At 40.0% G+C, this 23,917-nt stretch overlaps 6 protein-coding genes and 1 pseudogene across 6 annotated transcripts in view; 2 read left to right on the top strand and 5 right to left on the bottom strand.

Moving 5' to 3' along the window:
- The first annotated feature begins 792 nt into the window (after positions 1 to 792).
- LOC104820225 (UDP-glycosyltransferase 84A1-like) lies at positions 793 to 2,538 on the top strand. The gene has a single exon (XM_010550592.1). The coding sequence runs from the start codon at positions 936 to 938 to the stop codon at positions 2,370 to 2,372; it is 1,437 nt and encodes a 478-aa protein (XP_010548894.1). The 5' UTR covers positions 793 to 935; the 3' UTR covers positions 2,373 to 2,538.
- Positions 2,539 to 4,144: 1,606 nt separating this feature from the next.
- On the bottom strand, positions 4,145 to 5,143 carry LOC104820224. Its single transcript, XM_010550591.1, has one exon. It carries the CDS (start codon positions 4,928 to 4,930, stop codon positions 4,472 to 4,474), a length of 459 nt encoding a protein of 152 aa, XP_010548893.1. The 5' UTR covers positions 4,931 to 5,143; the 3' UTR covers positions 4,145 to 4,471.
- A 1,382-nt stretch (positions 5,144 to 6,525) lies between these two features.
- On the top strand, positions 6,526 to 8,784 carry LOC104820427 (annotated as a pseudogene).
- Positions 8,785 to 9,077: 293 nt separating this feature from the next.
- LOC104820223 (BI1-like protein) lies at positions 9,078 to 10,646 on the bottom strand. The gene is made up of 4 exons (XM_010550590.2): positions 10,282 to 10,646; positions 9,904 to 10,017; positions 9,613 to 9,770; positions 9,078 to 9,513 (listed from the first exon to the last, which is right to left on the bottom strand). The coding sequence occupies exons 1-4, from the start codon at positions 10,559 to 10,561 to the stop codon at positions 9,307 to 9,309; spliced, it is 759 nt and encodes a 252-aa protein (XP_010548892.1). The 5' UTR covers positions 10,562 to 10,646; the 3' UTR covers positions 9,078 to 9,306.
- A 391-nt stretch (positions 10,647 to 11,037) lies between these two features.
- Positions 11,038 to 13,475, bottom strand: LOC104820222 (protein ABCI12, chloroplastic). The gene is made up of 7 exons (XM_010550589.2): positions 13,085 to 13,475; positions 12,670 to 12,786; positions 12,227 to 12,463; positions 11,959 to 12,123; positions 11,786 to 11,861; positions 11,600 to 11,664; positions 11,038 to 11,408 (listed from the first exon to the last, which is right to left on the bottom strand). The coding sequence occupies exons 1-7, from the start codon at positions 13,412 to 13,414 to the stop codon at positions 11,256 to 11,258; spliced, it is 1,143 nt and encodes a 380-aa protein (XP_010548891.1). The 5' UTR covers positions 13,415 to 13,475; the 3' UTR covers positions 11,038 to 11,255.
- A 1,134-nt stretch (positions 13,476 to 14,609) lies between these two features.
- Positions 14,610 to 17,166, bottom strand: LOC104820221 (linolenate hydroperoxide lyase, chloroplastic). The gene is made up of 2 exons (XM_010550588.2): positions 16,548 to 17,166; positions 14,610 to 15,792 (listed from the first exon to the last, which is right to left on the bottom strand). The coding sequence occupies exons 1-2, from the start codon at positions 16,983 to 16,985 to the stop codon at positions 14,755 to 14,757; spliced, it is 1,476 nt and encodes a 491-aa protein (XP_010548890.1). The 5' UTR covers positions 16,986 to 17,166; the 3' UTR covers positions 14,610 to 14,754.
- Positions 17,167 to 20,061: 2,895 nt separating this feature from the next.
- LOC104820220 (CSC1-like protein At3g21620) overlaps positions 20,062 to 23,917 on the bottom strand; it is a 5,072-nt gene continuing 1,216 nt past the window's right edge. The window contains exons 2-12 of the mRNA XM_010550587.2: positions 23,419 to 23,752; positions 23,005 to 23,160; positions 22,779 to 22,914; positions 22,588 to 22,689; positions 22,358 to 22,477; positions 22,180 to 22,260; positions 21,754 to 22,094; positions 21,408 to 21,653; positions 20,998 to 21,322; positions 20,677 to 20,910; positions 20,062 to 20,515 (exon numbers count right to left, since the gene is read on the bottom strand). Of these exons, the coding sequence (XP_010548889.1) occupies positions 20,276 to 20,515; positions 20,677 to 20,910; positions 20,998 to 21,322; positions 21,408 to 21,653; positions 21,754 to 22,094; positions 22,180 to 22,260; positions 22,358 to 22,477; positions 22,588 to 22,689; positions 22,779 to 22,914; positions 23,005 to 23,160; positions 23,419 to 23,732 (2,295 nt within the window). The 5' untranslated portion in view covers positions 23,733 to 23,752 and the 3' untranslated portion in view covers positions 20,062 to 20,275. The remainder of the gene's footprint in view (positions 20,516 to 20,676; positions 20,911 to 20,997; positions 21,323 to 21,407; positions 21,654 to 21,753; positions 22,095 to 22,179; positions 22,261 to 22,357; positions 22,478 to 22,587; positions 22,690 to 22,778; positions 22,915 to 23,004; positions 23,161 to 23,418; positions 23,753 to 23,917) is intronic.

The raw sequence follows: 23,917 nt of genomic DNA, 5'->3' as shown, positions 1-23,917 counted from the left end.
TATATAGTATATAGTATATCCCATGTTAAATATAAAATAATATCATTTGATTGAGACAACTCGAGAAGCGTTGGCCACAAATTAAAGATTTTCAAGAGTCCATCTAAAAATAAATAAATTAATCAATTAAAAAAGGGAAGAAGTGTTTGATTTTGCTACGTTTTTAAATTTTATTTTGTTATTTTCTCGTTCGAAGTATATGTAAAAAGAATATTGTTGACTGAAGTTGAACAGAAATTCAGATGCATGGTATTTATGGTCATGACTTATAACATAATATAAGCATGAAGACGACGGGAAAATAAAATGTTAAAAAATCTAACTCTGTATATTACATGTTGTTTTGTTTGGATCGACGCAAATATTTTAAAGAATATATTATTCCGAAGGATACCTCTACCTGGATAAAAGAATTCATATATATATATATATATATATATACACACACACACACACACACGCGTTCTTCGATACGTCGTTATTTACAACTGCGATTACAAGTCTGGTACCATTCAATTATTTAACAATGGTTATATAATAGTGTTGTTGTATAGTCAGTCCAAAATAAAGTACGAGAATTATTGGATATTTTTATTCATATTATTCGGTCAACGAGGAAATCTCCGTGATATTATTATATTTATATGTAACACGAAACGCAAAACAAATAATTATTTTCTGTAAATGAAAAGATAGTCGAATATATTTTTTTTTTTTGGTATGAATGAGATAGTCGAATATTTGATATGTGACGGGGAATATATCCACATATACATCACGCCTACGACACAAATCTCACCGCTGAGTAATTATGAATTCGGCTGATTTCGGTACAGAAAAAATTCAATACAAATAATACCTTCACTCCTCTCTTGACTTCGAAGACAAAAACTGAAAACAGAACCGAAACAAGAGAAACCAGAGATCGAAACGGAATGGAGATCGAAGATTCCTCTCGTGTTCATGTGATGCTGGTCTCGTTCCCGGGACAAGGCCACGTGAATCCACTTCTTCGTCTCGGCAAGCTCATCGCTTCGAAGGGTTTGCTCGTCACTTTCGTCACGACTGAGCTTTGGGGCAAGAAGATGAGAAAAACCGACAAGATGGTCGCCGGAGAAGTCACTCCTGTCGGAAAAGGCTTCCTCCGTTTCGAATTCTACGACGACGAGTGGTCGGAAGACGACGAGAGACGAGCTGACTTCCCCGTCTACCGGCAGCAGATCGAACTCACCGGGAAACGAGAGATCTCGAGGCTGATAAAGATCTTCAAGGACAAGAACGAACCCGTTTCTTGTCTTGTGAACAACCCTTTTATAGCGTGGGTCTGTGATCTTGCCGAGGAGCTTCATATCGCTTCTGCTGTCCTCTGGGTTCAATCTTGCGCATGTTTTTCAGCGTACTACCATTACGAGCATCGTTTAGCTCGGTTTCCGACCGAGGCTGAGCCCGAAATCGACGTCCAGTTGCCATGCATGCCTCTGCTCAAACACGACGAGATCCCTAGCTTTCTTCACCCTTTATCTCCCTATGGACCTTTCAGAGAAGTAATCCTCGAACAGTTCAGGAATCTGAACAAACCCTTTTGCATTCTCATCGACACTTTCGACGCTATCGAGCACGACATCATCGACCACATGTCCAAATTTTGCCCTCTCAAGCCCGTCGGCCCGCTCTTCAAGCTCGCCAAATCCATCGCCGGAGGAGATATCTCCCAGCCGGCGACATCCGACCACTGCCTTGACTGGCTCCCCAAACAACCACCGTCCTCCGTCGTCTACATCTCGTTCGGAACCGTGGTCTTTCTGAAACAAGAACAGATCGACGAGATCGCGCATGGCGTCCTGAACGCCGACGTTTCGTTCTTGTGGGTGGTCAGGCCACCTCCCGAAGGGCTCGTCAACGTTTCTCCGCACGTTTTCCCTCAAGAACTGAGAGAGAAAACCGACAAGGGCAAGATCGTGGAATGGTGTCCGCAAGAAAGAGTTCTGTCTCACCCTGCCGTGGCCTGTTTCGTCACCCACTGCGGATGGAACTCGACGATCGAGGCGTTATCTCTGGGAGTTCCCGTCGTCTGTTTCCCTCAATGGGGCGATCAAGTCACTGACGCCGTTTATCTAACGGACGTTTTCAAGACGGGACTGAGGCTGAGCCGCGGCGAGGCGGAGAAGAGGATCGTGCCGAGGGATGAGGTGGCGGAGCGGCTGCGGGAGGCGACGACGGAGGATCTGCGGCGGAGGGCGTTGAAGTGGAAGGCGGCGGCGGAGGCAGCGGTGGCGGCGGGTGGGTCGTCGGACAGGAACTTGCAGGAGTTCGTGGACAAGTTGCGTGGGAAATCTAAGACAGTGAGCAACGGTGTCAGTGTCTTGTCTTGATTGAATCCGACATTGACGTCTTTTGTTTTCTCTCTCTCTCAAATCTTTTTCTTGTTCTTGAGTCCCGTGTCCTCTTTCTCCGTTTGTATCCACCCGCGCTGTTAAATAAATATCATCACGCACCACGAAAAGCTAAACATCATTACAAAATTTACAATTTGTATCATATTGTTTTGACTTTGTAATTTATTCCATTTTTTTAACCAATCGATTAAATTAAGATTCTTGGACGTCCGAAACTAATAATCAAATGAAAATTTGGAATCTCCACGTTCGCTAGAAGAACAATCAAAATTTTGGTAGGAAAAAAAAGATATCTCGGTTACAAATATTGAAATTGATTAAATAGTTTATAATAATAAATGATGACAAAAAATAGTTATAATAATATATTTTTAAAAAAAATTTACATCGGACTTTCTAGTGTCTTCCTTGCGTTGGGAGTTACAGCACCGCAACACAAAAAGGCAGTATTCACTTACGGCCAAAACTCTCGTGACTTTGAATCGAATTTATGAAGTTGAACGGACCGTTGTACGAACATACACATTTATTTTTTGTGTACCGGCCACTGGTTATAGTTATTTAATAACCGCAGTTAGGATATTCGGTTCAGAATTTTAGCGGTTCGATTCAAAAATAGTTTATTCGATATTCTAAAATTTATACTAAATTAGTACCGTATACTATTCGATTCGGTTCGATCCTAGTTTCGGTATAGTTCGGTTTCGGTTTTTGTTAAAAAAATAGATTTTCTTAAAAAAAATCAGTTTTTTTGAGAATTTTATAAAATTTGATTTGGTTCGATTTCGAAAAATTCGGTTATATGCTAAATTTTTTTAGAATATACAGTTCGCAAAAAAAAATATGAAATTTTTTGTTTCGATACAGTTCGATTCTAAAAAACCGAATCAAAAAGTCTACCCCTAAAAGCAATCAAGTTAGGCATTGTATTTGGATGTGAAAGATAATTTTTTTGTTAATAAAATGTAAAAAAGGGAAAATCCCAAAAAAAAAACACTGGACTTTTTAATTTTGATAAAAAATACTGAATTTTATTTTTTATCAAATAAACATTAAACTTTTTAAACGAATCTAAAAAAACACTGAACTTTTTAAGTGATCCAAAGAATACATGAATTTTTCTCCGATTATCAAAAAAACACTGAACTTTTTTAGTGATCCAAAAAAATACATGAACTTTTTTCGATTGTAAAAAAACCAAGAAAAATAATCTGACGTGTTTGTATCTGATTGTGTCACATAAGTCATTTTGTTTATTTTGACAATCGTTGAAGAGTTAAGTGTTTATTTTGTCAAATTTAAAAAGTTTAATGTTTATTTGATAAAATAAAAAGTTCAGTGTTTTTTTTGTCAAAATTTGAAAGTTCAGAGTTTTTTTTGAGATTTTTCCAAAAATAAAATAAAAAAATTTCGCGTTAGATTGAAGACTTAATTTTGCATTAAAGGAAAAAATGACGATGCCTTGTGTATTTGCCATCGGAATTAATTTTTTTTAAAAAGAAGAAAAATGCTCATCCTTTTTCCCTTTCCTATATTTCACAGGTGGTCTTTTTCATTCTGACAATTCAGTGAAATAAATACGCATTTAACATAGTTTTTTTTACCACACCCCATCAATGTGTTAAAAGGAGGTCCAATATGCATTCACTAAGCCTAATTTAACAAGAAATAACAATTAACAACATTATAATTTTTCACATTTATGTGGCTTGATGATATTCGTGAAAATATATGTGTACTATATAGTATAGATGGTAAAATATAGCAAAATAAATGTTTTTTTCTCCAGATTTGCCCGAATTTAGCCCGACACGCACGAATCTTATGTCGCAGAAAATATTTAATTCTTCAACCCACATTTCTACCTCGTTTTACAATTTGACCCCAAAGAAATTCTCGCGAATCTTCCAACCCCGGCCTCACAAAGTACACAGTTAATATAATTTTTTCTAAATCCCACCCCTAACTTCTTCACGACTCTCAGATCAACCCCCGTTCTTTAAAAAACGTCAGGAGAAGGACGAATCTTAACGAATCGCGAAAACCGTAACGGAGATGATTCGGATTCCCGTTTATCATAACTCGAGGCGGAGCAATCGCCGGAGATCCCGAGTCGCCGAGTCATCTACTGGAACGACTTGGCTATTGTTCTTCCTCCAGAACGACGGGAATGGTAGCGAGCTCGGCGCCGGCGACACGACGGATATCGCCGATCCGGCATAGATGTCGTCACCGACTGCCGTCTCCGACGGTTTTGGAGCTGCGATTCCGTCGTCGTTATTCGACGGCGATTTCTCGCGATAGATCTTCGAATCCAAGGACTCTCCTCTTCTCAGAATCGTTACTTTCTCCGTACTCAGATCGTCGGCGGATTCGGTGATCGCCTTCTTTGCGTCGTCGGAGCCGAACCGTCTCCTCTGATCCGGTCGCGACGGCGGTTTCCGGTGACTGTTCCTCCGATGCTGAAAAACCGCCGGAGAATTTCTTATCCGGTCAACCAAACAATTTTGCGGCCGCAAAACCTCCGTGACCATCGTTAACAAACGAAAAAAAAAATCAATCTACCCAATAAAAAAAGCTAAAAATCTCGACGGATGAAGAAGAAGAAGAAGGGTACATCAACCCTTACCCTTTTTCTTCTATCTCTCCTCGTATTTCGATAATCTAATTCGTGGGTAATGCTCTTCAATGGAGGTGGGAATAAATAGAAGAGAAAGCCATGGCGAGAGGTCAGAAATGGCGGACGGAAGGAGAAGGGCATTTCTGTCCGACCATTATTTCCAATCGTAACCACGCGTTTGGGGAAAGGCCAACGTATTTTCCTATTATTATTTTTAAAATTTCTGATATTTATCAAAAAATATTCTTCAATCTCGATCGTGAGTGTTACTCGCTCATGGCGCGCGTGGGCTTTCCTCGTGCATATTCGTTCACAATAAGCCCATTTACGATAGATAATATTTGGGCTTTGGCCCGTTTTGGCTGCCTCCGTATGGGTCAGAAAATAGTATTTGGGCTTTGGCCCCTAGCCCTCCATAAGATTTTTTTTTTAACCAAACTATCAATAAATTATTCTTTGCCAAAACAATTAAATAAACCCATATCTTAGTCCATCTTTTCCACACCTAAAGAGGGTGATTTCTTCCTAAAATAGATATATAGAATATATATATAATATATGATCTTTCATAACCGGAAACTGTACCTTTTTAAAAAATCAGTATGGAAGACAAGACATTTACATTTTATGAGATTGAAATCTGCTTATATGTTAGGGCCGTGACTTTCATAAAACAAACAAACGCTTAGGGGCCTCCACAAATTGTAACGACTGATCAAATATATTGAGAATATTTACAGGATACTCTTTCGCATTTTATACTTCACAATGCATAATATATATATATATATATATATTAATTGTATCTCTATATCCTAATAATAGATATCGAGTTTGGTTTTAGTTAAAAATGAACTTGATAGGGGATCTTCCTAATTCCGGACACGAGACAGTTAATATAGTTCGTTAATCGTAACGTAAGATCCTTGTCATCAATACCCTTATTTAATAGTTAAAATATAATTAATATTAATTAAATTTTGATCATTAAAACGTTGAGTTTATTGGAATTAGGTCGTTTTAATTAAAGATAAAATTGGAAACTATTTTAAAATTTTACCAAAAAAATCTAAAATAACATCTATTTAGTAACAAATTTTTTTGTATATAACATCCATATAACTCTTGATATATAATATATAATTTAATTAGCTTTAACCATTTGGGAACCCAATTATTGGCCTTATGAACACATATTAATGAAGATATTATTAAAATGACCAATCCAATTCGTATCTCCATTTAGTGGGGTGACGGGGGAAGATAATATATTAGACAGTTTTATTCCTACATTTTATGTAGAGAGCCTGATTCGAACGCACGATCTCAGATTCCACGGTAAATGGTTTTATTGTTGATCCAAGTCGGTCCTTCATTAACTTAGATATTATTGCAAAATAAAATGGTCCTACTTATTGAACTACTATATAAAGAAAAACCCTCTCCCTGAATGTGAATCATTCAAACTCAAAACACACTAAAGAAATTATCAGAAGCATTCATACAGAAATGCTAGAGCTTGTCGGCCCAAGGCTTGTTATAGCCATATTTGTGAAAACGTGCCATTGGGTTTACCGGCGGCGAAACCCTAAATGCAGAGGCTAACTCCCTCGGGGATCGATGGGTTTTCCGATGAATCGGAGAGACTTTCGAGTTCATGAAACCTCACGACTTCCTTCAAATCTCACCTTTTCTCAAGAAAAGATTGCTTAGGTCACTTCTCTTTCTTGGATTTTTTTAGGGTTTTTTTTTAATTACAAGAGACAAGACATTATATATGATCTGTAATAACTTTCATCAGGTACGGCCCTGTGTTTCGGACAAGTCTGTTCGGGACAGGAGAAGTGATTTCCACCGATCCGGGAATGAACATGGAGATTGCGAAGGCCAACGGCTTTCTCGTGGGAGCTACGTCGAGCATAAAGCGTCTATTCGGAGAAAACAACTTGTTCATTCAGGGCAAAGATATCCACAAATACGTTCGAAGCTTGACTTTTCGACTTTTCGGGTCCGAAGGCTTGAGATGCAGAATGATAAGCGATATCGATTTCGTGACTCGCAAGTATATCGAGATCGGAGCTCGTGAAGGCTCTTTCGATGTCAGAGAGACCGCTATAAACGTAATAGCATCGAGATATTTCGTTTTTACGGACTGTTATTTACGTTCAAATCTTCATGGTTTATTCAACTTTTTTATACAGACTCTGATCGAGTGCCTTGCGAAGAAAGTAATGGGAGATATGGAGCCCGAGGCAGCGAAAAGAGTCGAAAACTGTTGGAATGCGTTCAGAAGAGACTGGTTTCAGTTCTTTTTCAACGTTCCCGGGGTAATCGCTTCTATCCGCCATAGCAGCGATCGGGGCAAATCCGATTTTATATTTAGGGTTTCTTGATAGGCACGTAATAGGACAATGAAGATGCTAAAAGAGAGGATTTTGAAGAAGAAGACATCAGGAGAGGTGCTTCGAGATTTCTTGGAGACGATCTTCGGCGAAATGGAAAGAGAAGGAACGGTGGTTCTGGACGTAGACAAAGCCGTCGATCGACTTGATCCTTTACCCTCTTTCTTCTGTCTCAAGAAACGACTCCTCGAGTTATCGCAGCAACTGTGAAGCTCGTAGCTGGAATTAAACCCTAACGTCTTGTAAGAGTTACAGGTTCGAGAGATCTTTCCTCTGTCCAAATATTTCCCGTTTAACCAGCTCGTAATTACGTAATTTAATCTGCATGGGGCCAGAAAGAGCATGAAGAAATTGTTCGCAATCGGGATGAAAAGGAAGATGGACTAACGTGGGAAGAATACAAATCCATGACTTTCACTCACATGGTGAGTCATATACATATACATATACATATGCATGCATATATATATACACACACACACTATATATGAGCTTATATTATCAACGTTGTAACGGTGTCTAAACGACAAAACTAACAACCGTGGTCGTGTTTGTATATTACACTTCGGATTACAAGTACGGTGCCTACAGTGCATAGAAGAACGGCTCATGACTTTGAGATTGGAGGCAAGTTAACATCTTGGCCCTAAATTACATCAAAATTTTCGTTCAAGGACATATGAAAATTCTGATGGATCATTACAAGAATTACCAAAATAATAATTTGTTTTGTTTTTCATTCAACGAACCAAGAGAGATATATATATACACACATATACACGCATGATATATTTATACATATGTATATATTTCTACAGGGTTTACAATTCCGAGTGGTTGGTTGGTTCTGGGACACCCTCTTATTCATTTCGACGCACAAAAGTATGAAGATCCGTTCGCATTCTATCCATGGCGGTGGAAGGTATTCTCTGACTCTCAACTTTCACAATCTATAGTTACTAAAAGAACAACCGAATTTTTCGAAACATTTTTTGGTAACCGAGTGTCAATCTCGAAAGCCAACCGTATGATTTGGAATATATATCTTTCCCCAAACTTGAGGTTCAAATTCGGAACGGGACAAACACTTTGCACGCTCGTTTCATCGGTTGGACTATCCAAACTTGGATGGGAAAGGATGATAGGGTCGAACATTCAAATTCATATAAAGTTCAGATTTTTTTCGAACATTTTTGCTAAAGTTTGGATTTTTGTAATCAAATAATGTGTTTTATAACTTCAGGGCAAAGATTTGCACACGACCGTATCAAAGACTTGCCTGCCACTTGGGGGTGGGTCGAGACTATGCGTAGGAGCTGAGTTTGCAGAGCTGCAAATTGCAGTTTTTATACATCATTTGTCCTGATACAGGTTGATTAATTACCACCTAAACACATGCATTAATCCGAAAAATCAAATACAAATGAACGTGTGGGCCCCACACTAACGAGTGAATATACTGATTTCTCATGTATCTATCGACCTACCTCTCCAAAAGCTATATGCTGTGTTATGTAAGGTGCCACCGGTTAACAAAACCAACTCCGGTTATCGCCGGTTAACTATTTGGCTGTGCAATGCATTTAGGAATTCTGTTCGAATATGGAACTACATATAACATGACTCAGCACAGACAACCATATTTCTGTGACAAGCATAAAGCATTAGGTATATGATAATTTTGGCAAATAGATGTCGAATGCACAAATTGATCTTTCACGATAAGGGTATCTATCATTCATTCAACTCAGTTGAAGCTAAGTCGTAAATTTGAAAACCGGAAAAATCAGATTCACACATGGAAATGATATTATTGGTATTCACAAACCGATGACTCGGAGGTGGAGATTCCAGTTATTACCCGACAACCAAACAGAGGCTGTGCACTTCAGTTGTTGGCCTGCCTCAAAACCCGCAAGATGGAGAGGAAGAGGTTGAGGATGTCCAAATAGAGAGCGACGGATGCCAGAATGTACTCATCATACGTGAAGCGTTTGATGAGGTTGTCAGTATCGTACACTATATAGCCGCAGAAGATCAGAGCACTGATTCCGCCGTATATGGCCACAGAGCTTGGGCCGAGAGGGAAGAACATCTGAAAAAACGATAAGAAATGACAGGGTTTTCATGTGTCTGAATGCGGGTATCGTGAAAGGGGCTTGCTTTATTGACGAGAAGGGATTCTAAGACAGACCTGGATAAACCCAGTTACGATGAGGATGATGAGGCTAGTGAACAAAATGGGTCCGAGAAAGCTGAAGTCTTTTCCCTTCTTAGCCGCCCAGAATGTGTAAGCGGTCAGAGAGGCGACCACCGTCAGTGTCAATATCAATGCTTCAAGCACAATTCTTCCTGATACACATGATAGACAAACAGAATCATCAACAAAAAGTCAGCCTTCGATTCAAGGAAGGTTATGGCAGGAATTCACAACAGATGGCAAATAACGAAAACGAGGATATCGGTGAAGGGAAAAGACACGAACCATCTGTGTTGGCACAGGTCACTCCGACAGTGAAACTCAATGAAACAGTGAAGAGACCGAGGAGGATAAGGTTGAGAGGATGCTTCTGGTGGTAGATGTGCAATGGCCATATCACTGCATGGATTAGCTCGAAGATTTGACAATGGCATTAACTGCAAATTCTTGTTAAGGTTACTTGAAAAGAATAAGGGAATTCCAATCAGAGACAGAGATTCACATTTCATCGAATTACAGCACAAATGAACAGATCCTGCAAATCCTCAATCAAACCCTAAATTCTGAAATCCATAAAAGATCTATTACTCCTAAAAAAACCAACAATCGAAACATGCGAATCCAAAAGCCATGGATCAGAGCCCTAGAAGAGAAATCACGTACGGACAAAGGGGACGATGCAGAGGAAGAGGAGGATGCCAGACGAGCCGGTGAGGAGATCAGTGACGGAAGGGTTGAGGACGACGGAGGCGGAGATGACGGTGGTAAGGAGGAGCTGACCGGAGAGAATACCGTAGACCTTGCGGATGAAGCCCCACCGGAGCTGATTCTCGCCGTCGCTGAGGCCAGGGTAAAGCGTCGCCTCTCCGCCGCCCATCTCTAGGTCTACATCCTTCCCGCCGGCGCCGGTGCTCACGCTCGCGTATCCGTACGGTTTCTCCATGGCTCTGCAGATTTCTGAACACGTTCTTCCTTGGTCAAGTCTAAGGGTTTTTTTTTTTGGTGGGAAAGAGATCAATGCCAAGTCAGTTCCCATTTGTCTGCGGAAGTTATAAGGAAGATCTTGTCCAAGTGAAAATTGCATAAAGAGCCCCCAAACTTTAATCAAATAACAGATAATGCCTATATTTTTGTCTGTAATCTTAGATCCTATTTCTTGTATAAAATTTTATATTAATTCCTTTTGTATTTAGTCAATTGACATCCAAATTACACCAGCCTGTCGATATCCAAGTACGGGCTTAGATCCAATCGTCTGAAAATTACAAAACCCTAAACTAAATATTATCTAATATGCTAATATTCCGTGATATTATACCTTTCATATAAAATAAAAAAATCCTTTGGGGGACAAAATAAAAAAAAAAAATGAAAAAGATATTATCCTCGTTAACCGGAGTGTGTGTGTATATATATATATATTATAAAATAACCATACTTCTCAGCCATTTGTATACAAAAAAAAAACAATGCTTCTGTCTCTAAAACATTGTCCAGTTCGTCACTTTCTCCCTTTCTTTGCATGGATTCTGCAGAAATTACCAAAAAAAAAAAACTGTCTCTCCGCCCATAAGAAGTCACAATGGAATGAGTTTTGCATCCAAACCGATGGGGAAAATCCATCAAACATCTATCAATCAGACGAGGAAGCAATCAGACCAGACCGCAGTTACGATTACACCGATCAAACAGAAAACAGACGCAAAATCCGCTGTCTTAACCGATGAACCCGAGAAGAAATACAGCTGGTGAGCATTGCAGTCCCCTCTGAAGCCTCTCACAATCATTGCCTATGTTTCCAAGAAAACAAAATCAAACAATTGCATCATCTTCCCTACAACAAGATCCATGCTTTGATAAACAAAAACCGGGTAAAATCCCGGGTATCAACTATCAAGACAAGATCGCAATCCGACGCCCTTTCCAAGCCTTAACATGGTTTACCATAGTCATTTTCCCTAGACGAAACGAAAGATCAAACCTGTGATATTTGCTCAGCATGGCGGAAAATATTTGTGAAGATGCGGCGAATGAAAGAAGCAAAAACTACAAGAGAAAAAAAACAGCCACAGGGGTTAACAAACATCATCTAGATAAATCATGTACGGATAGGAAAAAAAAGACAAGAGACAGTTGCAGAAAACTGAAGAGAAACTTAGATTCTTACTATCGAGTGTCTCCAAAACTGTCAACTGCTGCCAGTTTATCCTCCGGGATACAACTCCAAGTGCGACACTACGTACCTTCAATATACGGTTTATACAACATAATTTCAGCTAATAATTGATCTTTGTAATGTGAAGCGAAACCAGAATGAAAATAAGATAAAAAGAACCTGACCTCGTCGAAAACCAAGCTAATGAATCTCAATGAGAGCAAGAGCGTTAGAATCATTTCACCCACCGGAACACCAATATATGTCAATGGGAATAGAAACCAACGCAAAGCTAGAGCGAGTTGCTCGGGTGTTGTGGTCGCAAGACAAATGCTAGCACTTTGGAAGATCTGAGACAAAACATTCAGTTCCAGTAAGAACAGAAGTTCCTGTCCGTACAGCTCCCAAGGGTTTCGGGATGGGAGAAGTAGGAAAGTAGAAAACCCGACTTACGATAAAGGTTAAGCAAGCAGCTGTGCTGGCAACATTCAAGCCTTTCCTTGTGAATTGCAAAGGTCCAAGCTTGAACAACAAGTATGAGTAACCACTCAACGACATGGGAAGGTCGGGCAAGCTTGTGATTGCGGCTGGCGGGGTTCTTGATTGAAGCATTGGGGGCACACTATCCGCACCCAGTCCCAGTGTTATGAAAAGGATCCCTGAAAGCAGTGACACTCTCCCCAGTTGATCCTACATGATGAAGTTAAGAAACTCAGGCAGAAAGAGAGAACATGTGACAGAAACTAGTAATCCTAGCCATTGCAGAAGTTAAATCCTTGCATCCGTTTTCAAGACATTCTGATCATCAGAAGCAAAACCCAACAGAGGAATCCCAGAAAACTATCTCAGTTGCTCATAAACTGGTGGGGGTCTCGATAGAGAGTGAAAGAACTAACCATCCAAACTTGTTTGGGGAGAATGGTTATGGACAAAAGCGCTGTACATATAACAAGTCCCAAGCGCACGAATATGTGTGCTCTTGCTGGAAGAACAACTAGAGTCAAAAGCCATACCTGCACAGAACCAGAATCAGCCGGCGGTAAGAACGGGAACACGCTTTCAATATCTAAAAAAAAACATCTTTGCATATCTGAGAAACTCAAAAGAAACCGAACAGTATCTGGCATCTTGGTTTCACCATTAACACTAACCCAACAGACTTGACAATCTAAAGACAAAGCCATATACCAAACTTCTCATCGATCGTTTCGTTTCTGAACAAAATTAAAAAAGGAGACTCCTTTCACAAAATTCAACGAACCCATAAACAGTATCGGGGAAGAATCAACAAAGCCACCAGATTCAAGTTACCAGTTTGATCCTGGGGTCCACAGAATGGAGGAACGTGACGGGGGAAGAGATGAACTGCCCAATGGGACTTCCGGTAGCGCTCGAAATCAATCGGAAGATGTTCTCGGCGTTGAGTCCCTTGGTCGGCAGCCGGTTCACCCAATTCCCGGTTTCTCCATTTCCATCAACGGAAGCTCTCGCTCGGAGAACCCTCTTCGTGGGAAGACTGAGCGGCCTAGGGTTTGCGAAATTCGGCCGAGAAATCGGAGCTGGGTATCGACGAATTGGGTATCTAGGGATTGGGTTAATGGGGAGAAGATACAGCGAAACTGATGGAAGATATAGATTCATGATCAATACTCAAAGTAGATATGGTAGTCATAGGCACCCATATCTTGAACAAGGAGGCTCTGCCGTCTTAAACCATATATATATACGGTCATTTTACTCAGATATCGGACCACCTGTGGTAAGCTATATCCATGAATTTGACGGATATACCATTAAAAATATAACGTATTAAATTCTCTTTAAAAAACTATATTACTTAATGATTCCATGATTCCATGGAATTTATTCATTCGAAAAAATTGTCATTGCCATATCATAAATAATTTTAAATACAGTTTATAATTGATTCTAAATAAAATGACAAAAAATTCATCTGTCAAATTTAAAAAATAACTACTTTTTTTTTTGCATTTTCATATGTCGTACGATCATAAATATTTTTTATTTTAATTGTATATTAGTTATATGTTAATCGCAATAAATATTATAAAAGATGTGAGAGAAATGATTTTTCAGACTTTTTCAATGAAAAATTGTGTATTTCACTTTTTTTTGGTGGTGTATCCGTGAAATTCATGCGACCCAAGTAGATCATTTGAGTAAAATACTCTATATATTCATCCAAAATATATTTTTTTAAATCCGTGTGTTCAAGCAATATTTGAAATAAATGCAATTTCTAGCACCGAGATTAACTTATCATTATTATTGATATTATTATTATTATTGTTGTTTTTTGGTAATTAGGCATTTTGAATCAAAGTGTGTAGACTAGAATAGTTATGTAATTTGAATTATACATTTTTTTTTTAATTTGAGTTTCCAATTTGAGATGAAATAGATTGTTGTTGTAATACGAAAAGGTAGAATGATTTTATTAAATATAAATTAAAAATTAAAAAACGAATACATTTCGAATTGAGCATCTGAAATTTTTTTTCTGTCAATCTCAATTTCATCTTTTCGAAAATATTTTTGTTCGAATTATCCGATCTCATTTGGAGATTTGAATATCCGAGTTTTGGATATCCAAATATTAGAGAGAACCGTATTGAACCGATGAACCAATGGCCAGACGAAATCCTTTGGAAATGACAAAACCGGAATTGCTGATGATCATACCGTACCGGAAAATAAACCTAACTTGGAAAGCAGATATGAAGGAAAATAATATTAGATGAAATATTGAAGATACTAATTGTTATTATTAGAAATAAAATTAGACAAAATCCGATCAGGGAGATGTGAAAAGGAAAAAAAAACATATGCAACAAATTGATACTCGGAATTTATTAAATCGTTTCCGAAAGTTCATATACCGTAACTTATGTATCTTGTACTAAAATAAAACTATATAATGACATAAACCTCTGAAGATTTATATACGCCGTTGGATCGTATCACTTGGCCTTTTCAACGGCTGTGATTTGGCCGGAGTTCCCGGCGATCTTATCGTACCGGAGAAACAAATCGGCGACCAACAAAGATGCCGTGAGCGTCACGTAATCCTTGGCCGCGCACTGCTTGTTCGACTCGCTCGGTGTTCCGGTTTGCGGTCCGTTGGACCAGTAGAGGTAATTCAGCAACTCGGACCCGGTCTGACCGGTGAACCGGTCCGGTTTAAATTTCTCTGGTTCGTCGAACACGGTCTTGTCCCTCATCACCAGTAGCTGGTAACCGCAGAGAAGCTCCCCTTTCTTCACCTCGTAAACCGAATCGTTCGAGCTTAACCGGAAATCCTTTCTCGCACGTGCGAATTGCAGCGGAACCGGCGGGCTCATGCGTAGCGTTTCGTAAACCACAGATTTGACCAGATCCATCTCGTTGACCGACCTGAAATTCAAATCCGACTGGGACCCACAGACTCGCCGGACCTCGGTTCTTATCCTCTCCTGCAAGCCGGACTCATCGCCCGCGATTCTTCCGATGAGAGAGGGTAAAAAGACGGAAAAGCCCCCGTAGGCGTTGAAACCGAGGACGAAGAGGAGATTGTGGATGGTCTCCTCGCGGGTCAGCCCGAAATCCTCCTGACCTCGCCGGATAACTTCTCCGGCGTGATTTTCGATGAAATCATGGAGCTTTTTGTAATCTCCGGCGACGAATAGAAAAGGGTAAGCCCAAGAGTGGAGGAAGATCTCTTCGAGAGGCTGGAGGATTCCTATCTTGACGGTGGGAATGATCTGGAGAGCGAGCCACTTGTTTAATGAGGTGTATCCGTCGGCGGAGATCTCCGGAGATACGTCGGCGGGCCTGACGCCGGCGAGGGCGGCGACCAGGAAGTTGAAGAAGCTGCGTTGGAGCGGGAAGGTGTACGATGCGGCGCCGTTTTGGGAGATGTCGGACTCGACTGTTCCCCAGAAAGTGTCGAGGTTAGTGAGAAGTTCTCGAACCCATACCTCGGAGCTTCGTTTCAGTATATCCATGGTGAAGCTCTTCACCTATTTACAAGAAAATGGCGTCGTAATAAGAACTCGGTTTTGCTAAACCGGTGGCCATATGTGATAACCGACCGGTTCACTACACCAAAATTAAATGCCAGCACTTAAATTTAAGATTAGAGGCCAATATATGGACCATTTTATCTCACGTGAACAAAAAAATTTGAACAGTAATTCCACGTGTATATTCGTCTGCACGCACTTGATAGAGAAAAATTCAAAACGGTAGTTTTCAGATGCGAGTGATGAAAAATCAACGGATAAATTAAAAACATGACATGTCGTATAACTCATAATATCTAACTTCTGTCCAAACAAATGAAACTTAACCATATAAATCGGAATCGAGAAAAATCAAACTGAAACTGAATCATATCCATTATTATATTTTAAGTTCTCCCATAATATTTTTTTTTCTCCTAAAACCAAATAAATTGGATCCGAAATCCAAGTTCGAACCAAAAATAAACCCTTTGAAAAAAATGAGAAAATTTTCCACTTAATACTAACCAGATCTTAAACCGAAATCTAACTGAATATCATTTAGGGTTTGGACTGCTCACCTCAAATATTTAGGGTTTCGACTAAATTACTTACATCACCGGTTAGTTCAAAGCATACAAGATTTACTCTATGTTGATATATATATATATATATATATATATATATATATATATAAAAGAAAAATATATACATTCTTTTGTAATGACAGAAATTACGAAAACCCTGTCGGAATATAAAAAGGACGTACGGACCTGGCCATGCTTGGGGTCGGTAGGGTCAAGATAAACTCCGACACGAACACCTCCGGTGAAACTCAAGCTCGGCCTGAAATCTCCGATGAGAACATCTTTCTTTTCGACGATATCCATGTCGAAGAGATGGCTGAAAGATTTGACGTCGAGAACGGCGATGATATTAGGGTTTACGTTCCCCAAGAACGGGAACGCCGGAGGGATGTTCGTACGGAACACCGTACTCTTGTACTTTTCGATCCTCGTGCGGAAAAACGTCTCCGGACCCTGGAACCAGAAGTAGTCTAGCCGGTCGGATAACGGTCCCAGCAACGGTAACCCGTAGGAACCCGGGATGGTACGGAGGGGAAGCTGCGACGGCGGCGGAGAAGACGACTGTGGTTTTGTCTTCGGAGATGGCGGCGGTGGCAAAGTGGATGCCATGGTTCTTAGAATCATGTTTCTTGACGAGATTAAACGTCTCCCTCTCTCTCTCTCTCTCTCTGTGGAGTTTTGGGATTCAGGGAAACGAGGGTAATGGACTTTGGGGAAGAAGGGCTGTTAAATGTGACAGAAGTGTAACGTCAGGACGATTGACGTTGTCGTGTGGGACTGGTGTTCTTGCTCTCCAAATGCTTTTATTGTTCACATGCTTTCGTCACGGTCCATGCGATATTTCTGCTATCTGCCATGCCTTGAAAGGAAAAAAGGAATCTCCATTAACGTTGCATAGTTAGTTTTACGACCCATTTTATTTATCTATTTTAATTTCTGGACTATTTCGTGTTACTGTCACCGGTTTTCATTCCATCGAATTTCGTGTTAATCTTCATAAATATATATATATATATATATATATTTTTTATATAGATAATTTTTTAACATTCAAACTATATGCATGTCGCATCGAAGTATTGTACGTATGCATAGAAAAATATCTTTTTTTTTTAAAGCAGTTAAATTGATATGTTTGTTGTGTACCAAAAAAATTGACAGTCCATTTGTTTTTTTTTTTCTTCTTTTTGTCTTTCAAATCAAATACAAAGTGGGTGACCTTTCTCTGGAGAAAAACACAAATTGGTCAAATTTTCACTTTTACAAAATGATTATTTACAGCATTCACACCTCACTTTCTCGACCAATTATTATTATTATTATTATTATTATTATTATTATTATTATTATTATTATTATTATTATTATTATTATTATTGTTATTATTATTGTTATTGTTATTATTATTATTATTATTATCGTCGTCGTGCGCCATTGTTGCATATTTGGATGAAGTTATGATCCCTTCAAAAAGAATTTGCACTATAACTTTGACGTATACAAATTTCTAAGTAAATCTATTCAATGAATACACACACACACACACACATATATATATATATAATACAGAAATAAGAAATGAGAATTCCTGAAAATTCAATCCTCCAGCGCCTTCAGCATCCAAACTCGGATCTCAACACGATGTTTCAGATCCAATCTCAGATGCCAAAGCTAGATTCTGGAGATATATATACACATATATATATATGTATGTATGTGTTCTGAAAGAATCTTGAGTATGGTAACTCGTGTTCCTCGTCAGATACGCCACTAAGCATCCTAAAACTGAACCTGCAGCAACCTGTAACCCAAACGCATTTCACCATTCAAACACACCCTTAAAGACAACCTAAGAAGCCATGGCCGAGTGTGGTTGGGGTGCCACCTGTCCTAGAGGTGCCGGAGGTCCCGGATTCGAACAACGGGTTGGAGAGTAAGGATACAAATTAATTGTATTAAGGCGGCGTTCCGATTTAGAGTGGATGTAGTTGGACCAAAAACTCAATGAATCAAACTTAATAAAAAAAACATATCCTTGAGATAGAAGTCTCCGCACTTCCATGCTATTATTTCACCAATTATATTAATCCATACCAAACAAAAAAAAAATCCATTTTTTATGTAAAAGATGGTGAAATTCCTTATATATATAACCAATCCAGTGTGGTCCAATTTAAGACAAGAACCCTAAAAATTGACAGCTTTGTTCTCACACTCACAAGTCCAAGATTTCCCACTTCGATCCGTTTTTTCTCGTGAGAATCCAAAGACGATGTGATGCCTTTCACCAATGTAACATCATACGCCAACTGTCCACTGCCCAGACAAAACAATCCTTAACCACCAACAAGGCTTTTCATAGGGAAAAAAAAGTTGTCGCCGTCCCAAGGCATCAATAATTCGACACCAAAAACCAGCACGAAACACGTTTCGATATCAAGAATCCAAGATTTCTATACCCAGATTCTCCAACGGTAAGAATTCCATATCACAGACCTGTTAACCATCAGCAGCCTTGATATTTCGACCGGCGATGGCAAAGTATTCCGAACCACAGAACAGGAATCTTGGGACCATTACTAAAGCCATGAATTGAGAGAACTTGAAAATATGTATGCATATATATATATATATATATATATATTAATCAAGAAACACAGATTTGTCAACAGCATGACAAGAACAAGATGTAAGAGATGGGAGGTACGTACAACACAGGCTAAGACAGATCCTATTGCAAATGCCAGTACCTCCTGCTCCATCTTCAAGGCCTATGGCAACTGCTAAGGCAGTGACAGTGCCAGAATGCCGATCCTCCTGCTCCATCTTTTTTTTTTTCAAATGCAACAGATCTGTACTTGCAGAAACATCAATGAACAGATAATCTATGAGTTTATCCAGCAAAGGTTCTTTCTCATCAACCAAACAGATAGCTGGTGGAAAGACAAAGCCAGATCAAAGCTTATCAATTCAACCCAAATGAGAGCCAAACAGAACTAATGGGTCAAATCGGATCATAAAATCTATCAGATTTCACCGCGAATTCAAAGAGAAATTACAACTTTCAAACCCCCCTTTTGGAATTCGTTTCAAACCCAGATGAGAGGAGCCATCGAACATGGAAATGCGCATCGAATCGAATGAATTAGAAAAGGAGGCTATGATTGTACGGACCAGGTGGTGAAGACCTTGAGGAACTGAGCGAGAGCGAAGGCAAAAAAAGCGGAGAGGAGAGGGAGATTGTACGGAAGAAGGTCATACGGCGCCGGATATCCGTACCCCGCCCTGTCTCCGCCTCTCGCGTCCACCGCCGCTCTCTCGACTCTTAAAGTTTCCGACTTTCGCCTTCGGACAATCACAAAGCAGTTGGGAACAATGTCGGGGACAGAACAGATCCAGCAGAAGATCAGTTGGCTCAGCCTCAGATACAGATCTCGATTGCTTCGATCGTTGGAAGGAAGAACAATATCGTGAATTACAAGGAACAATTTCACCTTTTTAATTAAAATCAATGATAATACCAAAATTTCACCATTTTTTCAAATTAAATTCATTATCTTTGTTTAAACGGGTCTTTTTTCTCTCTCTGCATCCCATAATACAATACAACAGAAAAAGGGTTTTCCCAAAAAGACAAAAGGATGATAAAGTTTTAATTTTTAACGATAAATATACATAAAATTAGAGAATAAATACACAATTAAAGATAGAAAGATGAAATTTTTTGGACGGAGAATAGGTCTTATTCCCCCCTTGAGCTATGTTAATAGTTCATCTATACATTTTTCTCTTCAGCCTGTTGAGCAAAAGACCAAAGTTCATTGCACCAAGTTCAAAACAATCAAAGAACGCGTGTTGTTGTTCATCGAAACACTAGAGACTAAACTAAGTGTTTGGTTTCAGAGAGGGGACATCTAAGGCGAGAGAGAGACAGAGCCACTGTGTTTGCTGGGCAATGGAGTGTTCATCCTTGAACCACGTTTGGTGGGGACTAACTCAGGTGTTCTCTCTGGTCTTGTCTCTTCCAGTCCTGTCTCTTCCCTTTCGTTTTCCGCAGCCTTGAACACTGGATGAGCATACGCATTTCCTAGGAACGCCTTCAGGTTTAGATTCGGCTCCCGGGTTTTCTCTAACGTGTCCTTGATCATCGCTTCCTGCACATATTTGCAGAAGAAACCGGTATGAATCAAAACCTGCTTTCTTTCATGAGGTTTAGTTACAGACGAAACCGGTATGCATTTCTTCTCCAGAATGGCTCAAAAACATGAAGTACATATCCTATTTTCTTCAAGTTACAGGAGATTTAGTTGCTCACCTGTAATGGGTATTTGACAAAGGCCGGTTCATATCGTCCTCTGCAGAAAACGTGGAACCATATCGTAAGCACGGGAAGCGTGATGAGCAACGGAGTTGATTGAGCAGCTTGTTTCGTACTCAGCAATCCCATCAATAGCAGCTGAGAGACGACTAATGCAGCTATGATACGCCCGTGAACATCAGGCCAGAACGCTCCTGCACTCTCGTACTCTTGGTTGTACACGTTTATAACCTGAAACCGAGCGTTCCCATTAGCACGATAAGTGAAAAAGTTTGCGGGTTTCGCGAGAGAAAGATCTCTGATCTCGGGTCGTTTTACCTGATGGCGGTAAACTACATAAGCTAGGCTGAAGAAAACGAGGATAAAGGGGAGAAGGATGGGGCTGACAACTGCATATACGAGGCCAAGAAGGAAGTAGAGTTGAATTTGGGGTTCGCCCGTGTTGAATCCTATGGTTCCGGGATCCATTGCCTCTTCCCGATCTTTCTCTGTTTTCACGAGGAAGAAATTCTTCAGATGATAGATTATCAGCGGCTTCAACCTCAGTATCTCTCCAGCCACACCGGCCCATCCATCCACCATTATATACGTTATAAAGAAGGTTGCTTTCATCGGGATTGAGACTCCAATGGTCTTCGGGATACTGTACAGAGTAAAACGAAAAGGATATAACACATCTTGTAGAGACAAGACAATCGAACAGAGACAGACATGGATAAGGAACATACTCATTTGCGGACTGGTTAAGGAAGCTGTTCAGCTGTTGAAACGCAGTTCCGGTGATTATACTTCCCAGAAACACGTTCACGAACTGGAAAATGTAGTATCTAGTTGCGGATCTTCGTTCTAAGGTTGATAGGCTGATAAAGCCTTCAAATTTGGACATCAGCATCAATATACTTGGGAGGAAAATGAGAAATATCTTCAGTGCGATCCCGGGAAGGAAACCTTGGATGAATGACTTTATCACTTTCCTATCAATATTAACACAAACACAGCCTGTGATCAGATAAACAATCAATAGAACGACTGCCATAACGGGACTGTACCAGGTTCACATACTCAGAAACTTACATTTCTATAATGGGTTTTAGGAAAGGCACAGCCTTTTCGATGCCTTCGATATTGGCGAGGGACTGGACAAACGCAATAGGAATCACGAAGAAGAAAGTGAGGAAGAAGAAGGCGACAGCTATAACGAGCCTTCGTATCGTGAGTTGGACATATGGCAAAGCAAGGTTGTTCCAGTAGATGTCACGAGGCTCCGGGGCCCACTCTGTCAGCCACACTGTCGGATTTCTCGACTGTTGAGTTTGAGCGCAGACAACAGCTCCCCAACGGCTCTTGAACGATACGAAAGCTGCCGGAACAACGGATTTCGGGCTGCTCATTATCTTTTCCTTCTCCTCCGATATCTGAAAACATTGAAACTCAGTTTGATCCGTGAAAACAAAAAAGGCGTCTTGCAACACGAGAATGTATTCAGGATCTGATGCTTACTCTTCTCATTATACCCTCGATTTTAGAAGTGTAGTACTCAATGGCATCAACGGATTCACCCCAACACCCGAGAAATCCCATCTGCTCGGGGAAACGAAAAAAGAAACGGTCTTTAGGAAGGGGAAGGTGGAAGATTTCTGATGAGAAAGCTTTGTGGTTTCCAGCTTCCAAAGATTACCTTTACAAATGGCCTTTTAGACGGATTTCTCGTGTGTTTGTTTTGATAGTAATCGAGCCAATTCTGCATCTTCTTCCTCTCATCGACCAACTCCGAGAGTTTGTTTGCATTACAGACAACCTATTCATATCGGTAATGGATCATTCTCTCATAAATGTTTCAAAGTAGACAGCCTCAGATGAACATAAAACATAAATACAAAGTAAGATAAACCAAAACAGAAAACAAACCTGATAACTGAGGTAGTGATCAGGATGGTTGACCTTGAAGAAATGCTCAACAAGTTCACTGATTGATTCGTCGGGATCGGGAGGAATGTTCCTTACCAGAACCTACACCGAAAAAAAGAAAAATCTTCTTACGATGAGAAATGTTTTTCAGACAAGACCACATGGTTTTTTGATTCAGAAGGTTTCATTACAGTGAACTGGTCAGGCCGCCTTTGCTCGGATGCAAGAAACTGAAGCCTCATGGAGGCGATATTCTTGTATTCCCGGTTCAGGACAAAGCATGTCCAGAAGGTAAAGGCATAAGCCATAACCAAATGCGTCCAAAATCTGCGGAAGAGTGTAAAAAAGGCAAAATCTTGACATGTTTTACATGTCGGAACCGCAAAATCACAACAAATTTGCAGAGTCCATTTCTACCTGGAAGAACCGGTTGGAATATTCGATATAGAGAGCTTATCTATATCGCTGTACGTCAAATTTAAATGCTTCAGCTGATCCAACGTGTGGTTCGTCCAGTTCACCGGCACCATCACTGTGAAAGCAAGTAATGCTATTGGGAAGAAGATCTTAATCCTGCACTTTCGGACCAGACATATGAAGGAACTATGTAATCCCCACTTAAGATATCGTCTTGAAGTATTAAGATATACTTAATCAAAGCTGATAATCTTAGTTCGTTAACAGAATCATGGCTAATTACAACTAGATTATACAGTCTTTAGTTCACTACAAGATTCAAAACCACACAAAACCGAGAAGCTAGAGCTAAACACAAAACCGGGATATTCAAAGCCCAAGTTGGAAAAAAAAAGAAGGTTTTTTTAACCATACCCGAGTAAGTAAATCCTCAAATAAACGACGGAATCCAATCCTGCGTGATCGATGAGTTCAGGTTCCGGCATTCTCAGTGCCTCGGGCATCCAGTTGAGGAATCTGACATATGATCGAAAGTCCAGATTGACAAACTTGCTTACAAAGGCACCTGTCCTATGGGGACTACTCCTCAAGCCTTTCAGATACCATTTAGGGAAATAGACTCTGTCATTCACAGGCTGAATCCTCAGAATGGCAAACGCTATAAAGAAGGCGAATGCGCTGAGAATGTTGATCGCTGCCGCAATCCCGATATCGTTCAATGTAGCCATTTGTAAGATGAAATGCCTTCCTGAACATACAAGGTAACGAAAACAGTAAACATAACCGGGATTTTAACGGCATTCATCGGTCGATATGCCGCTGGAGAGTTACCAGGACCGGGATTCTTCCAAAACAAGGAGTGGCAAAATAGAAGCAGACATGAGAAACTGACTGAATTTCGCCAGAGGAAGAG

The sequence above is a fragment of the Tarenaya hassleriana genome, unplaced genomic scaffold (assembly GCF_000463585.1).
Source record: "Tarenaya hassleriana unplaced genomic scaffold, ASM46358v1 Cleome30, whole genome shotgun sequence".
Classification (NCBI taxonomy): domain Eukaryota; kingdom Viridiplantae; phylum Streptophyta; class Magnoliopsida; order Brassicales; family Cleomaceae; genus Tarenaya; species Tarenaya hassleriana.
The sequence above is the reverse complement of the archived record's forward strand: the minus strand, read 5'-3'. Positions and strand labels throughout refer to the sequence as shown.